Source organism: Pseudorca crassidens, chromosome 1, assembly GCF_039906515.1.
Source record: "Pseudorca crassidens isolate mPseCra1 chromosome 1, mPseCra1.hap1, whole genome shotgun sequence".
NCBI classification, from domain to species: Eukaryota; Metazoa; Chordata; class Mammalia; order Artiodactyla; family Delphinidae; genus Pseudorca; species Pseudorca crassidens.
The window spans coordinates 81346711-81362193 of record NC_090296.1 but is presented as its reverse complement, the minus strand read 5'-3'; the positions used below and the strand labels follow the sequence as shown (position 1 = coordinate 81362193).

General features: G+C 47.0%; 1 protein-coding gene and 2 long non-coding RNA genes across 9 annotated transcripts in view; 2 read left to right on the top strand and 1 right to left on the bottom strand.

Moving 5' to 3' along the window:
• Positions 1 to 1338: 1338 nt before the first annotated feature.
• LOC137227097 (uncharacterized) lies at positions 1339 to 10852 on the top strand. Its single transcript, XR_010944695.1, has 5 exons — positions 1339 to 1563; positions 2964 to 3059; positions 5020 to 5183; positions 5310 to 5387; positions 9277 to 10852. It is a non-coding gene; the product is annotated as an uncharacterized lncRNA (long non-coding RNA).
• LOC137227088 (uncharacterized) lies at positions 4084 to 14586 on the bottom strand. Its single transcript, XR_010944691.1, has 4 exons — positions 14272 to 14586; positions 13739 to 13901; positions 10922 to 10985; positions 4084 to 4893 (listed from the first exon to the last, which is right to left on the bottom strand). It is a non-coding gene; the product is annotated as an uncharacterized lncRNA (long non-coding RNA).
• The window catches only part of MEIS2 (Meis homeobox 2), a 200754-nt gene continuing 199161 nt past the window's right edge, over positions 13891 to 15483 (top strand). For 4 of the 7 annotated variants that reach the window (XM_067742421.1, XM_067742415.1, XM_067742429.1 and 1 more), the window contains exon 1: positions 13891 to 14252. In XM_067742421.1, coding sequence (XP_067598522.1) covers positions 14241 to 14252 — 12 coding nt within the window. In that variant the 5' untranslated portion in view covers positions 13891 to 14240. Of the gene's footprint in view, positions 14253 to 14548; positions 14835 to 15483 lie in introns of those variants that run through there. The other 3 variants (XM_067742417.1, XM_067742433.1, XM_067742428.1) reach the window with 1 other exon arrangement.

The window sequence follows — 15483 nt, the reverse complement described above, 5'->3', positions numbered from 1 at the left end:
TGGTTACCTGAACCCAGAGAGAGAGCTCTGTGAAGAGGGCTGCCTGAGCCATGGCTGGGATGCAGCCAGCCCCCAGGGACCCTGGAAATCAGGACTCAGACCTCACTCTACCCACTCGGAACAAACCCAACAGGAAGCAAAGGCCAAGGTGGCGTTCTGAAACCATCCATATGAGCCTCCGGATCACAGAGCCTGATGGAGAAAGAAAGTAAAGAGTGGATCTGGAGGGGCCAATGATATTAAGTATAGTTATCCAGATTTTATGCCTGAGACTACCGAGGTTCAAAGAGGTTAAGTTTCTTGAGATTACACAGTTAGCTCAGGACAGAACCAGGATTCAGCTCCTTCCTGTGAGACTCCGGAGCCTAGGCTTCTGACTGCTCCTCAGCTAGGGAGTTCCTTTTTGTCCTTCCAGGATTAGAAACAGCCTCAGAAGTGATCTAATTCAACCCTCTCCCTTAGAGATGTTTGAAAGAGATGTCTTTCCATTTAGGACATGAGCCTTGCAGAAACCTCAGTCACCTTTGAAAAGCTAGTAGTCTGTGTGGTCCTTCTTCCTGTTCCTATACTTACAGTTTATATCCTGACATGTAATTTTGACCTCTACCCCTGAATGAGACACTGGTAACGACAAAGTTGTTAGAAAGTCAAAGGGAGAGAATAACATTTTTGTTATTAAAAAAAATCTCTTCAGACATGCTATCTAAATTAAGCACAATTAAAGAATTTTCTTTGTCCAGTGAGCAATCTAGTGTGTAGTAGGGGGAGTGGAGAGGGAAGTAAACTGATGACTGGTTCACCTGCCAGCATGAGAACATAGCCCAAGACTATGCTGAATGTGTTCCATTGACTGTGGACAAAGTGAGCAAAATGCAAGATGTTTAATTGAAGTGAAACTAAAAACTAATATTAAACATATTATTCAACATCCCTGTGAGGGCCCTTTAGATAAGAAAAGGAAAGGAAATTCTCATAGAGTGAGTGAGTAGTCAGAGGTTGTTAATTACTCCTTGTGTGAGAATTAAATTTGCTTAAGAGGGAAGACTGTAGTAATTATCTGAGGTCAAGGGGCCCATCCCCCATCTGTCTGCTCCTTTGTCAAATTGAGATAAAAGTCCCACTCAGGTCTCCTAGCAATGGGGAACTCTTCCGGCACAAGTGCTTCCTGGACTGAACAAGTTGTAGCCGCAAAGTGTGTAAGTCAGTTGTTGGGAACATGAAACAAATCTTCTAAAAGCCAGGCAAGTTATAAACTGTGACTCATGGCTGGACCAGCCCTCAACGGCCACTTAAATCCAGAATCTAATTCAACTAGAGCTGCAAATGTACTTCCTGGTATGAAGGAAGAAGGGAAGTAGCAATACTGGGGGCTTAGCCTGGCCCCATCCCAGGTCAGGTCCTGCACCTGTGCTGTTCTCACTGCCTCTCAGAGGTCGCAACGCTAGAGCCTTCAGACCCAAGGCAAGAATGAAATGAAGCTCGAGTTTCTGGCAAGCTGGAGAGGTGGCCTTGTCTGCCATCTGTGTTCCTAACAGGACCTGAGGAAGCTGTTGTGGGTGAACAGTGAGTGTTTTGACCCAGATATGCCTCACCTTGAACTCAAATGCCTTTTTTGTTTTTTACACCAGAGTAAGCTATTTATCATTTATTGTACCTTCTAAGGTAGAATACCTACATTTTTGTTTTGATTGTTTGACATACTTCTCAATTGTAACAGAATGTCTGCCCATGAGTAATGAGGTGCATAAATTTTTTTTAAAAGGGGCATTTTGGGCTTCCCTGGTGGCACAGTGGTTGAGAGTCTGCCTGCCAATGCAGGGGACTCGGGCTGTGCCCTGGCCAGGGAAGATCCCACATGCCGTGGAGCGGCTGGGCCCGTGAGCCATGGCCGCTGAGCCTGTGCATCCGGAGCCTGTGCTCCGCAACGGGAGAGGCCACAACAGTGAGAGGCCCGCGTACCGCAAAACAATAAATAAATAAATAAATAAATAAATAAATAAATAAATAAATAAATAAATAAAAAGGGGCATTTAAATTACCTCTTCAAAGACCATCAGTGTGACCTGAGAGAACACTCTCAGGAGGAAAGGTTCAGTTTGGGGATCAGTTTTAACTAGCTGGTTAATCATAAATCTGAAAAACATCTGGGTATAGGACATCTTTTCCAAGAAAAGTTATTTTCTTGCCTGTCATTGAACACTACCTAAGCAGGCTTTTTGATTACTTGATAGTCTGCAGCAGCTTCATCATGTCTTGGTAGTAAGTGAAAATGGGGTTAGGGCAGAATAAGGGGAAAGAAACTTCAGTGACCAGAGGTGAACCAGTGTTTTTAACAGAGAGGTCTCTTCAAGCCTTGTGTGGGTAAAAGCCAACATCTACTTTATGAGAAATTGTGAGGTGAGAGGGGCTCATATTTAGGCCCTGCAAAGATCAAGAATGTTGAACCTACCCCAAATTCACTTTCAAATTAGCTCTGACTTCGTAATTTTCCTGGTAATTTCCCCAGACTTGGGAACTAAAAATAGAGGTAAAGTGGCATCTAATAAACCTATCTTTTAGGATAACTGAGTATTGTGGGGGGAGGTAGAGGAGGAGGAAGATACGAGACGGGAAGGTAAGATGGGAGAGGGAGGGGGAAAAGGAAAGGAGATAGGAAAAGAGAAAGAGAGAACTCTGCCAGTTGACTTCATTTCCACACGAATCCACCCACTCTGAGCTTCTGTTGTTGCTTTGTTTATGCAAAGTAAGCGGGGCTGAGACAGAGTGAAAGAGCTGAGAGATCCACGCCGAAGAAGGCAAAAATAATTTTTAAAATGTAAATGAAACTAAAACTCACTCTCTCTCTCTCTCTCTCTCTCCCCTCTCTCCTCCCTCTCTCTCTGTCTCTCTCTCTCTGTCTCTCTTTCTCTCTCTCTCTCTCTCTCTCTCCACCCCCTTTGGGTCCGGGCAATCCCTGCCTTCAGACTTTGAAATGAAAACACGCCGAGGAGGGGCGGGTGGGAGGCCCAGCAGCAGCAGGGAGCGTTGTCGGTGACCGAAGGAGCTCTGGTGAATATCAGGTTCGGATTAGTGACAACTCAGAAGTCACGCCGGCGGTTGGGGGAGGGAAGTTTGCCAAGGTCTCCGAACTCGACGGAAGAGCGAGTTGCCTCCCTCGGCGCCGGGCGGAGCTGGGCGTACCCAGCGAGACCTCTGTCCCGGCCTGAGCGAGCCCCGCCGCGCTCACACCCCGCGCAGAGACTGAGTTTGTCAGCGATCATAAAATGGGAATTGATTATTCTAGCCACCATTGATTAGGGAAGAATGCTTACTGCAGCAACGGGGGAAAGGTTAAGAGGAAATTGACCTTCTTCCTAGGTGACATAAAGTCATTAGGTAAATGAGATATTCACACAGGAGCTTTAAAAGGTCATGCTCAATTTTTATTTGTAGCCTGCAAGAGTCAACCTGGAGCTTCGGCGTAGGGCAGGGACCCCGCTTTCCAGGCTAAGTGGACCACAGGAAGAGAACTCTCTCGCAGCGCGGCCAGGGCCAAGGGTGGGGGTGGGTTATTGTCTTGCGAGGATCGCACTGGAATTGGCTGGGGCCTTGGGACCCCGAGCACTGGACCTCCTGCCAGACCCGTGTGTGCGTTTCTGTGTACACGTGTGTGCGCGTGTGTGTCCCTCTGGGGGGTCTGTGCTTCGCACCCGCGTCTCCTCGGTTCGATTCGCCCGCCAGCAAAGGGGTGTAGGGCCGAAGCGGACAATTAAAAACCCTTACCCTACCAGAGCCGGCCATGTCTCAGAGTGAAAGTGTTGTTCTTTTTTTCTTTTTTCTTTTCTTTTTTTAAGGAGAGGAGTGAGAGATGTATTTATGCACATATTTATCCCTCTAATTATAGGAATTAATCCTCTTATGACTAAAAGGTAACGTCGAAGGACGTCCCTTTGATGTGGAAAAGCATCATTTGTGACTCACATTCAGACTGATTAAGGAATAATTGTTGTTAAACGCTTTACAAGAGGAGAGTGGTTGAGGGGCATTCGTAATTTTACGGCTTAGCACAAAATTAAACGTAATTAAAAACTCAGAAATTCCAACTGATTTTCCAATTATTTTTATTGTCTGAGCTAATTGTTACACAAGTGTATCACTTCTCCCCAAAGGCATTACAAAAAAAAAAAGGCAACCCTACCTTTCCCAAATATTCGCCGTGAGGATTCACAGCTTTCTACAGGTACTGGCCAGGTAAAGACCTTCCTCACTCTCCCTCCCTCGGTCCCACCTCGTGCCCCCGCTCCACCACTGTAATTAAGCGTTTCAGCCACTCTCCCCTTTCTGTGAGTTCCTACAACACCTTGGGATGTGAGAAAGTGATGGCAGTTCTCTTCTGCAGATCATTACAGTAAAACTGGAAGTATCTATAGAAGACTGATGAATTTCTTGAAGTAACACTTGTCATACATGGTGGAGAGATTTTTTTTAAAAACCTGAGTAAACACAGATCTCTGGGGGCCATCCCTCGATGCCTCTGCCTTCGAGTGTATGGCAGGAGGGAGGTAACAGGCAAACAAGGACTGGGGGATGTTTATAATCGTGCACACGAAGACATGCAGATGCACGCAGAAAACTTTCTTTTGCTTTCCTTTTTCTTTTTCTTTTTTTTTTTTTGGACCAAGGTTGGGTATGGAAAAGCTTCTCATTGGATTGTGAATTTTTTTTTTCTAATGTTGGGATTGCCGGCATAAAGCCAAACTATCTTTGTATGTATGGCTTCTCTTAATGTCCAAATAGATTTATTTAAATACATTAAAAGGCTTATAAAAAGTGCTTCAGTGTTACAGAAAGAAACACATCCTCACAGATAGTCCAGAAGTGGCCCTGTCTTTCCTATCAGTCTTGGAGGGAATCCTAGAAAACAAAATAAAAAGCATAAAATTAGGCAGAATGTGAATTTATAAATTTCAATTAGTCTAGACTGAGAGGGTGGAGCGGTGGAATGTTTGCGTTTCAGTAATTTCTCTGTGATTTTTTTAGGATAGAGACTTCAGTGGATTCAAGCTTTCTATCCGACTTTCCCATCTACCCATAAAATAAATGAATGCCTCTGATCTGACGTGCCAGGTGAAAATGGGTAGAATTAAAACTGTCAATTCTGCTTCCAACTTGTGTCTTTCGATTGAGTTCAAAAGCTTTTAAAGGTAAAACGTGCCGATCATTTATATATATATTGTTTCTTTTTCTCCTATCACAGCTTTTAAGTAAAACGAAAGAAAAAGTATTTACATTTCCAAATTCATTTTCCCTGTAACATTTGAATCCTGCAGGTAATTTGATGACGGACCCTAACACGTGTGAGATCGTGTGCCCAGCGAAGCCCGGTTTACAGGAGTGAAGCCAAGGAGGTACAGTGAAGTCCGGTTTTTTGGTTTTCTACCTAAATGGTTTATTTGGAGCTGAGATGTGGCTATTTAAACCTGAAGCTTTCCAAGTGCTACAATACTACTTCAGAGAAAAGGTTGGAGTAGGCAGAGTTGGAAAGAAAGGAGGAAGGCTCTCTTTGAAAGTTAGAAATGGTGAAAAAGCCATGTAATCCGATGTGGAAAATTGAGTAAAAGAGGCACTGCACACTTTGGCTGAGGCAAAGATTGCTGAATCCTTTGAAGAAACTGACACGGATTTTCCAGAGATGGGAGGAGAGAGAGAGACGGGGTAGGGGTGGGGGAATCCTAGGGTGGGCATTTTATGTAAATGAGTAAATTCGAAATGTAGTACAAATCCAGTATAGTAAAACTGACAGTTCTGACAGTATTGACAACATAAGTATATGTTTGAACACTGCACTTTCAGACACTTAACCGATGAAGCAATAAAATAATTCGACTACAATATTTCAAATAATCGACATTGATGTTTTGATACATCATTTTTATACTCCAAATCGATCTATCACTCTGAGGCTGGTCAATTTTAAGTAAAAACGGGCTGCAATTATTTGCACCTTGGCTAATGATGACCTAATAACCGCCCTCAATTAATTACACCGAACTGTGCTTTCTTCCTTCAGTATGGGAGTGGGAGGGGGCAATTCTTGAGGATGAGAACCTAGGATTGTGTCATCCTCCACCCTCCCTTCTATTTTTGAGATTGTGGGGAGGGGGGATTTCTGAGTTGGGAAGAGGTCTTTGTGTGATCACAGACACTGCAGACTGAGGCCCCCTCACTTCAAGTATCCACTGACTGGGTCTGTATTGGAGGTATGGTCCTCACTTTGCAAGGTCAAAACTAAATTTTAGAAAACGCAATCATAAAGTTGAGTGAGTCTAACTGTCCCCCAGGCCCATACCCTTTCTTCTGTTTCAAGGAGTAGAAGGAAGAGATTTGCTCAAAGGAGGACTGGAAATTTCTCTAAGGATCAGAGTGTGTGTGGAATGTGTGTGTGTGTGTGTGTGTGTGTGTGTGTGTGTGTGTGTGTATGAGACAGACAGAAAGAGAGAGAGAGAGAGTGTGTGTGTGTGTATGAGACAGACAGAAAGAGAGAGAGAGAGAGAGAGAGAGAATTTTAATCTAAAGCACCCAGTTGGAGTTGAATCTCTCCTTCTGTCCCTATATCCTCTGATGGCTCCCCACACACTGCTGAAGGTTTACCGGCTACTGTTTTATAAAAAAGCCACAAATAAGAAGACAAATCTCTTCGAGAAAGGAGGAAATATGCTGATGAGTACTGCATCCTCAAGCGAGTTCCCGCAGTCTCTGCTGTCTTTTTCTTCTTTGCCCCATGAGGTTTCCAGTGAGCTTTCCTACTCCCACTTTTCTTTTCCACTCCTCTCCAAATCTGGTGTGGTAGTGGTGGTGGGAGAGGGAGGATAGAGCTAATTTATTTTAAAAAAAAAAATCCTGGACAGGCCCAGTATATTAAACTGGGGCAGTCCGTTGTGCTGTAGGAATCCGGCCGGCGGGAAGGGGGGCAGCTGGCGCCCCCAGCCCAACACTCTCCCGAAGGTCTGTTCCCACCCCTGCGAAGCCCCGACCCTTCCTCAAACTCGCACTGGGACTCGGCTTCCTGACCTAAAACTTAGCTGGGCTCCACTAGACGGGATTCCAGTGTCTGATTTCTTTCCTCCAAACTTCACAAATGCAGTTTAAACCCCTCCAAACCACCGACGGCTGAGAGGCTGAGACTTAAGCAACGTGTTAAGCTACAGTAAGATGCGACTCAAAGGCAAAGGACGTGTGTGACCCATGCTGGGTGAAGGTGGGGGTCCCAGGAGAGCTCCCCCGCCGGAGCATCACTTGGTTCTGAGGGTGTCAGCCGCTGACCGGGTCTTTCCAGCTGTCTGCGCGGCAAATGGGGGTGGGAGCTAGAAAGGGGGAAGCAGGAAGAGAGGAAAGAGAGAAAGGGGGGATAGGATCAAGATTGCGGAAGAGACAAGAGAAGGAGAGAGGAAGATGTGAGGAAAGAAGGGAGGATGGAAGAGAGCGCGGGAAGGAGCCAGAGACAGCGAGAGAGAGCTCACTCGCGCTTGGAGCCCCGCCAGATAGCGCTAGAGGGCTATTTATTGAAAAACTTTCCTACTGCGAGATATTGAAGCAGCTAAAATTGGGAGAAATAAGAAATAAGAGCAAAAGGAAAGAAAGTAAAATCATTCCACCCCATCTTATGTAAGAACATAAATTGCGGGGTGCCTTATTGTTATTAATTGGGGGGAGGGGCATATGGAAGAAAGCCTAAGTGGGGAAAGGACCAGGAAACAAAAACAAACAAAAAGGGGTCCCCATCCCTCCCTTCGTCCCAACTCGGAAGAGAGTGAGCAAAGTTAACAGGTAAGAAAGCAAGTGGAATTCTTCCTAGAGCAACTTTCAGAGCTTCTGGTTTTATCGCTGGGAAGGTCAAGAACATTTCACAAGGATGAGCTGAGGTTTATAGAGAAGAGATGCTTTTAAAGTAATAGATGGCTGCAAGGGGGTGGGGAGGGAAAGGCAAACACGTTATTGGAAATGCCAAATAAAATATATATTAAAAATTCCAACTGTCAGCCAGCAGGTCGGAGCAGAAAGAGAGACCCGCTGCCTTTGTCCCAGTGATACTGGGTTCAGGGCTGTTTCTGCAGGACCGCAATCCAACTCCTTGAATAACAATTTATACTCTGGGAGGCTTGGAGAAGAGAGCTAGACTACAAAAATTCACTGTTGCATTCAGAACGCAAATAACAGTGAAGCAGATAGAGAGAAAAGACCTAGTGACAGAGGTGGAGTCCAGAGAGAAAGGAAGAATAAAATATTTTGATCCTTTTTACTTGCTGAAGTCAGTAATGCAAGACAGAAAACTTCTTTCAAATAATATTTTACTCTAAAATATTGGTTTGGTTTTATTCTAAAACCCCAGGCATCTCAATTCTAGCTTGTCATTTTAAAATTGCACTTTCCTTTTACCTAAAGGAATTTTTTGAATTAAAGTAATAATATCTTTCTTCCAAACCAGCCAACAGAACCTCCACAAATAAAAATTAACCTTATAGAGGGGGGAAAAAACCCCAAACCTGCTTAATCCAAAATACTCCAATTCAAAACATTAACTAAAGTTACAAATAAGATTACGGTTGGATTTATTTGCTCCTCTAGCAAGGCGTCAATTGTTCTAACAGCTGTAAGAAGACAAAAAGGATTTAAACCCAGCAATTTTAATACACAGATTAACACTTCAGACCTCAGAGTTCTGAGGAATTTGGAGTTATCTGTGCTGAGGACCTATTACTTTCTAGAAAAAAAAAAAAAAAAGGTGAAAAGAAACACAAGCTCCTAAAGGAAGGTGGGCAAATTCACCTAAAATAGAGTCTCGGTTCATAACTGTTCATTTCAAATTAAATACTCTCCGTAAAGCCAATGCCCTTTAAATTAAGTAGGTATAGAGGCATTCAATTCTTCTTTTAAATTTTTGAATGTTACCTATAATATCATTCCATGTTGAGACAAAAAAAAAAAATTAAAAATAGAAAAGAAGCAGTTCTCAGAAGTCTTGGGGATGCTCCAATAAGAAAGAGGTGATTAAAAACAGACCCTTAAATTTGAAAGGCCCGATTCCCCCTCCCATTCGCCTCCCCCCGATCAGGTCCCTTCCCTTTCACCTCTTTTTTTATGCAGTGCCCTCACCCCCACTCCAGAGCTAAGTAGCCGATTTGGGATTCTGAAGAAACAGATTTCAGCATCCATATTTGTTCTGGGGCACTTGTAAAATGCGATTTGTAGAAGGTCTTTAGCCTTCTGATTGTCTTTGAATTGTTTTTACTGAAACAGATCTTTTGCAGTTAATGAGTCCCCACGCAGCTGGACAGCTCCTCTCGGACACTGAGAACTCTAACCCCAAAATGACCCCAATTTGACACCGCAAGATGAAATTTTACCGCCTGTTAAAACCATTTCCAGCCTGGGCAAACGGAGCTGACTGTTGACGGAGGTGTGTGCCGCCTCCTGCGACCCCCATCTCACGCCTGTCTCCTGGGCCTGCCCCACCTACTTTTCCTTTACCCCAAATGTGGGAGAGCAGATGAGCCTCGCAGCCCCGGTGGGAGTGCGGAGGCTGAGAACTGAGCATCAGCAACAACGTACTATCGGACTAGAAAGCAGAAAGCCTGCGTACCCCACTGTTTTTGAATAGCTTCCATGGGACTGCAAAATTGGGGGTTAGGAGAGACCATGAAGTTCTTAAATGTTTTTCAGCTCTATTAATAAAACATCAGCAAGTTGGTGATTAAAACTAATAGTCCTTTAAATTCATCAGATTGACCAAGAACTGACATCATGAATCACCTCCAACTTGATCTTGTGTGCAATTCACTGCACTGCGATGCTATCTTAAACTAACGGTTTCATAAATTACGTGCAACTAGGTAAGTGAAATTTCTTTAGTCGCATGAAATTCGGGGTTCTCCCCTTAAGCAACTGGTGAAGTTTTAAATGACACATATTTTCCTCCAGGAGGACTTCACTTTTAACACACTCACACTTCTTAACTAAGGTCTTTGGAGTTAAGAATGATTGGTTGGTTTTTTTCTTGAACAGTATCTCAAAATGTTCTATTTCTCTCTCCTTCCCATCTGTAACCAGATTGTCCCAGTTACTTGCTTTAAAGTACTCAATAAAAGGCAAAAGGAGTTACAGAATATTAGAGAGAGAAAGAAAGAAAGAAAGGAAGAAAGGAGTTTGGGTTAAAATGCCTTCTGCATCACCCAAAGGATGAAAACACATGACAATAGAGTTCGAACTTTTTTCTTTTGTAAAGCTCAAGATTATCACGGAGTAATCAACCCATTAGCTTAACAACTGTTTGAAAATACAGAAATCATCAGTCGGTCTGAATTGTTTTTACTCGGATGCACTGCCAGGGAAGAAACTTTTTTTAAAAAATCCTAGTGTAGTTTTTCTAAATAAAGGCTGTAGGAAATGCTACCTCACTTCACAATATCATTATGAAAAAAAGTGATGGTAAGAGAAGCAGGAGAAGCAGAAGGTAGCAACTTTGAATGTTTAAACTCTGCGATGCAGAGGTTCGGTTCGAAGTTGATTTTTACAAAAGAAGTATTTATCAAGGAAACTGAGTTCCTTTTTAAAAAGAAAAGTGGCGCTTTCTGTACAGGGCATTTAAAACAACAGTAACCCTATTGGCGACAACAAATATGCAATACTGAAAATAAGAACAGTTAGAGGAGTTAAAAACTGAAAAACTGTATAAACTTCTCAGCTAGCGGCGCTGAACGGGGACCGTGGATCCACCAATATAAAGACCTCGGCAAAGTCGAAAATGCTCCGCAGCGAGACCACTTTGATTTTTTTCTCTCTCATCTTTCCGCCCCGGCTAAACTGAATTCGAACAACTGCCTCCTATAATAAAATTCTGGAGGTCAACTTTTTCTTCTCTTTTGCATCTTCTTTTTTTACTCACCTTTTCTTATACGTCGACGAACAACTCAGCAACAAATAAGGATGCTTTTAATCTTGGAGTTCTTCTGGGGAAAAAAAATGAGGAGGTGGAGGGGGAAGGACCCTCCCCCCCAACCTGCAGGTTTCATACCAGTCGGCTGTTGCAGGCTTGAAGCCCGGCTTAAGAGTGGCTGAAAAGTCTAGCCTGGGCTAGACTCTCCTCCCCGAAGCTCCGCGCGCCCGGCAGTCCTTGCTCCGGCTACCCCGGCAAATACCGCGCGGTCCGCGGCCCCTCTCCCTGACGTCGCGCTACACTCGCCTCTGCAAGCCCCTCCGCACTATCTTTCTTTATATGTAAGGGCCGATTTCCCGCAGACATCATTGTTATGATGGCTCATTTAATCAAACTGTTTAATTGCTCTGGTAATCACTATCATCATCACAGGTGCTCAATCATTCATCATTTTTGGAGGGCTTTATTGACCTCCGGAGCTCATTCCCCAGCCCTATTAAAACGGGGCCAAATTTCTCCGACTCCGCTTGGAGTCTCTGCAGGCTACGATCTAAGCCCAGTTGAGAGTTGCCCGAAAGCTAACAGTGAAGCAGAGATGAAAAGGGAGAAGGAAAAAAAAAAAAAAAAGCCTATCCGCCTTCTCGCCTTCTCCCTCTTATTCTCATTCTCTCTCCCCACAACTCCCTTCTCTCTCTCTCTCCCTCTCTCCCTCACAAACACACACAGAGTATTTTATTCTCCTTGAGCGCCCCCCCCCCCAATCTCCCGGGAAGTCGGGTCAAAGCCACGCGCAGAGGATTCGCTACTTTCTACTCTCCAGAATGGGTTCAAAGTTGGAGAAGGAGGCGGCTGTTGAGGAACAATCTGTTTTCAATTCTCTGGGCCGGGGACCATGAACCAGGGCGAGAGCCAGGAGTTGGGGAGAGGGCGCGCTCGGAGCGCAGGCCCCGGCTGCTGGGCTGCCGGGAGCCGGGGGGCGGCGGGGGCTGCAGAGCTGAGCGCGCCGGGAGACCGTAGCTCCGCCCCCAGCTCGCGGCTCGGAGTGATTGACGCGCGGCCGCCGTGATACCCGCGGCGCGGAGGTGAGGCAGGGTGCAGCTCCAGCCAGGGATTCGGCGAGACATCGGCTAGAACTACTTTCTACGCAAACCATGTGGGATAGTTACCTTCTTTCCCTCCACTCTCCTCCTTTTCCTTTTTGGAAAAGTTCATTCGGAGTCGGCCCCATCTTCCTGATACCCTAAAATTGCCCGGTGTAACTAACACAGCCATTAGCCGGCGATACCGCTGACTGGCCTCTGCGCCCCCGGCGACCACAACAAAGCTGGGCAGGGAGTGCCGGCCAAACCTCCTTGCTAAGCATTCTCTCTCGCTATGCATTCTCTCTCCCCCCCCCCATGCTTCCCAGCTCTAAGTGAGATCCACTTTGGAGTCGCACACCAGTCGCGCGCGCGTGTACACACACACACACACACTTTGGCAACATCAGACAACATCAAACATCCAAACGACTCCCTCCCATTCCTCCCTCATGATTCCACCGCGGGCCCCAAAGACTCTCCAGGGTGGCCCTTGTCCGCAAAGCTTGAAGGGAGTGCTCTCTGAGTTAAGCTGGTCTCTTCTTGTCCTAGAAAAAAATGAATGTTGACAAGGGTCCTGGATCTGCACAGGGAAGAAAGTACCACTTAAAAAAACAAAAACAAAAACAAAACTCTAGCCGGGCGTTGGTACGGTCTGCAGATCCTGCTGCCTCTGGGTGTTAGCAGAAAGCCTTCGGGGCGCGATAATCGGCTGGCAGAGGAGTAGGGGGCCCGCGGAATTAAAAGGAACAAAAGCAAGAGCGCCATGCCAAACGTCCCCGACACGACCTCGTTAGGCAGGAGCCGGGAGTGATGGGGAAGTGAACTAGAAGCAAGTTTTTTTTTTTAAATTAAAAATCTGAGGCTGTACCGTACTTTCCCTGTGGTTTTCTGCAGTTTTCCTCTCTGCGCTCTCCCTGTCCTCTTCATTCTCATTCTCTTTCCCTCCCTCTTTCCTCACGTGCGCGCGCGCGCGCGCACACACACACACAGGCGCACACGCACGCACACACACACATACTCCTCTTCCTCCCTCCTCCCCCCCCTTCCCCCGCGCCTTCCCCCGCGGAGGAGCAGCCTCGCTGATTTGCTCGGGTCGGCCGGGCTCCTGCCTCCCCTCCCCCTCCCGCCCCCCGCCTCCCGCCTCTCCCGCCCCCCCAACCCGGGCCGTCCGATCGCACTCGCTGCATATCAGAAGCTCCGCGCGGCGCGCTCCTCCTCGCTCCCGCTCCCCACTCCCGGGATGTGTCTCCGCCGTACGACGGGCTATGGCCACCACGACTTCCGGGTTCCGTCATTTCGTTCTCCCGCCGCCGACCCGCGCCGCCAAACTGAGGCTCTTCTATAAGCCAGGCAGCAGCCAACCTGCCAACACCTACTGACACTCACTCATCTCCCAGAGAGAGAAAGAGAGCGAGAGAGAGCGAGCGCGAGAGAGCGAGCGCGAGTGAGAGCGAGCGAGCGAGCGAGAGAGAGAGGGAGAGACAAAATACCTACCAGGAAAGGGGGGGAGGAAGTCCAGTTTTTGCAAACTATTCATTTTTTTTTCTTGATTTCCCCCCCCCGCTTTCTTTGAACGATACTTTAAAGAGAGAGGATCATATTATAGATACCGCGGGGGCAAAGCTAAGGGGGGGGGAGGACAAATTCAAGAAGCAGAAACCCCTCGCGGAGTTTTACTGGAAGAAAAAAACGGGTCTGAAAGATTCCTCCTCTTCATCATCATCAACCATCATTCATTCACTACCTTGACATTCCGGGCTTTGATTGACAGCTGGAGTGGCAAAAAGCCATGAAACACGACAGTTCGGTTACATGTGGGCTGCTGACGGGCCGCTCGTAACCTTCAGTTCGGGGGCTTGACAATTTTTTTTTCTTCTTTTTCTTCTTTTTCTTTTTTTTTTTTCCAACTGAGGGGAAGAGAAGAGAAAGAGGGGGAAAGGAGGACCGAAGAGGAGGAGGGGAGGGGGGAGGAGGAGGAGGTGGAGGAGGAGGAGGAAGATCAGGAGGAGGAGGAAGAAGAGGAAAAAAGAGAAAAAGAAGAAATATCACAGGAAAAAAAAAACTCTTCGTTGTCTTGCCTGGGCTTTTTTCCCCCCCCCCTAAAAATAACATATTGGAAAACTGGGAGAAGTCTCCTTGGTTTGGAAAAAAAAAAAAAAAAGGAATCTTCAGCCTAGATCACTTTCTTATCCGGACTGGGATATTAAATATACGACACATCCAGGAGTTTATTGGAGCGCAGACTGATGGCGCAAAGGGTAGGTTTAAATCTCCAACACTTACCTAGATATAAATCCTCTCCTAAGAGGGGCCTGTCCCGATGCCTCCTCTCCCTTCAACGCTGCTGCTGCTGCTCGCTGCTTGATGATGGCGGCCAGTATTTAAAAAAATAGCAGCAAAATTATTCATCGGCTTCTTTTCCCCCCCGTGCCTCTGCGTGTGTGCGAGTGTGTGTGCGTGCGTGTGTGCGTGTCTGGGCGCGCGTGTTTCAACGCTGTGCGAGCGGGCGGGCGGCGAGTGCGTGTGAGTGGTGTGTGTGTGTGTGTGTGTGTGCGCGAGTGCAATTGTTACACGCTTTCGCCTCGCTCCAGCTTTTACCCCAGCAGCGCGATTCCCCCGGTTCTCCTGCTGCCGCCGCTGCCGCTGCTGCGCCGCTGCTGCCGCTGCTCCCGCGGCTCGGGGCGGGCACCGGCTGCGTAGGAGCCGCCGCCGCCGCCGGGGCCGCCGCTGGGGCCGCGCTGCCGCAGCCGCTGCGCCGCCGCCTAGACTAGCCTGGGCTGCTTGTTTTGTCTCTGAAATTGACAAGGACGCAGGGAATCCGCTGCTAAATAATGTTTCTGGTAACTTTCACATTATTCCCCCCCACCCCACCCCCACCCTCTGCTCCCTGCCCCCGGGGAGGCACTGGCCCCAGCCTTCCCTAGTCCTCGGCGTTCTCGTCCTGATTATTAGCGTTTTTCTTCTCTTTATTTTGTTTCATTTCGCCTTTTGATTTATTGGATCCTCTGGAGGAGGCGAAGGGGGGTTAGGGGTGGGATCCGGGGCTTCCTCCTCACACTAACTCCACTTCTCCCTCGGTTGGCTTGCTACGGTTCTGCTGCCTCCCGCCCGAGCGGGATCTCCCGGCGCCCCCTCAATCCCCGGCCTCACCGCCCCCTCTCCCTACTCTAACGCTGCTCTCGGTTCATACTTTTTCATCTTTTAAATTTAAAAACACCCCCCTCCCCAACTTTCAACTCCGTTGTTTCGGCTGGTTTGGTTTCTGTGTATTCAACTCGTGCTCGGTACTTTTCTCCTTTATGACTTTGTTTTTATTTGTATTTTCCTCCCTCTTTCTCTCCTGCCTCCCCCCCCTCCCTGTCGCCCCCTCCTCCTCCTCTCTCTTCTTCCCTTGGCCTTCTCCCTCTCTCTCGCCTCTATTCCTTCCCCACTTCTCTCCTCTCTCTCTTCTCCCTGCTTCTTTTCCTACCCTCCCTCGGCTCTCCTCGC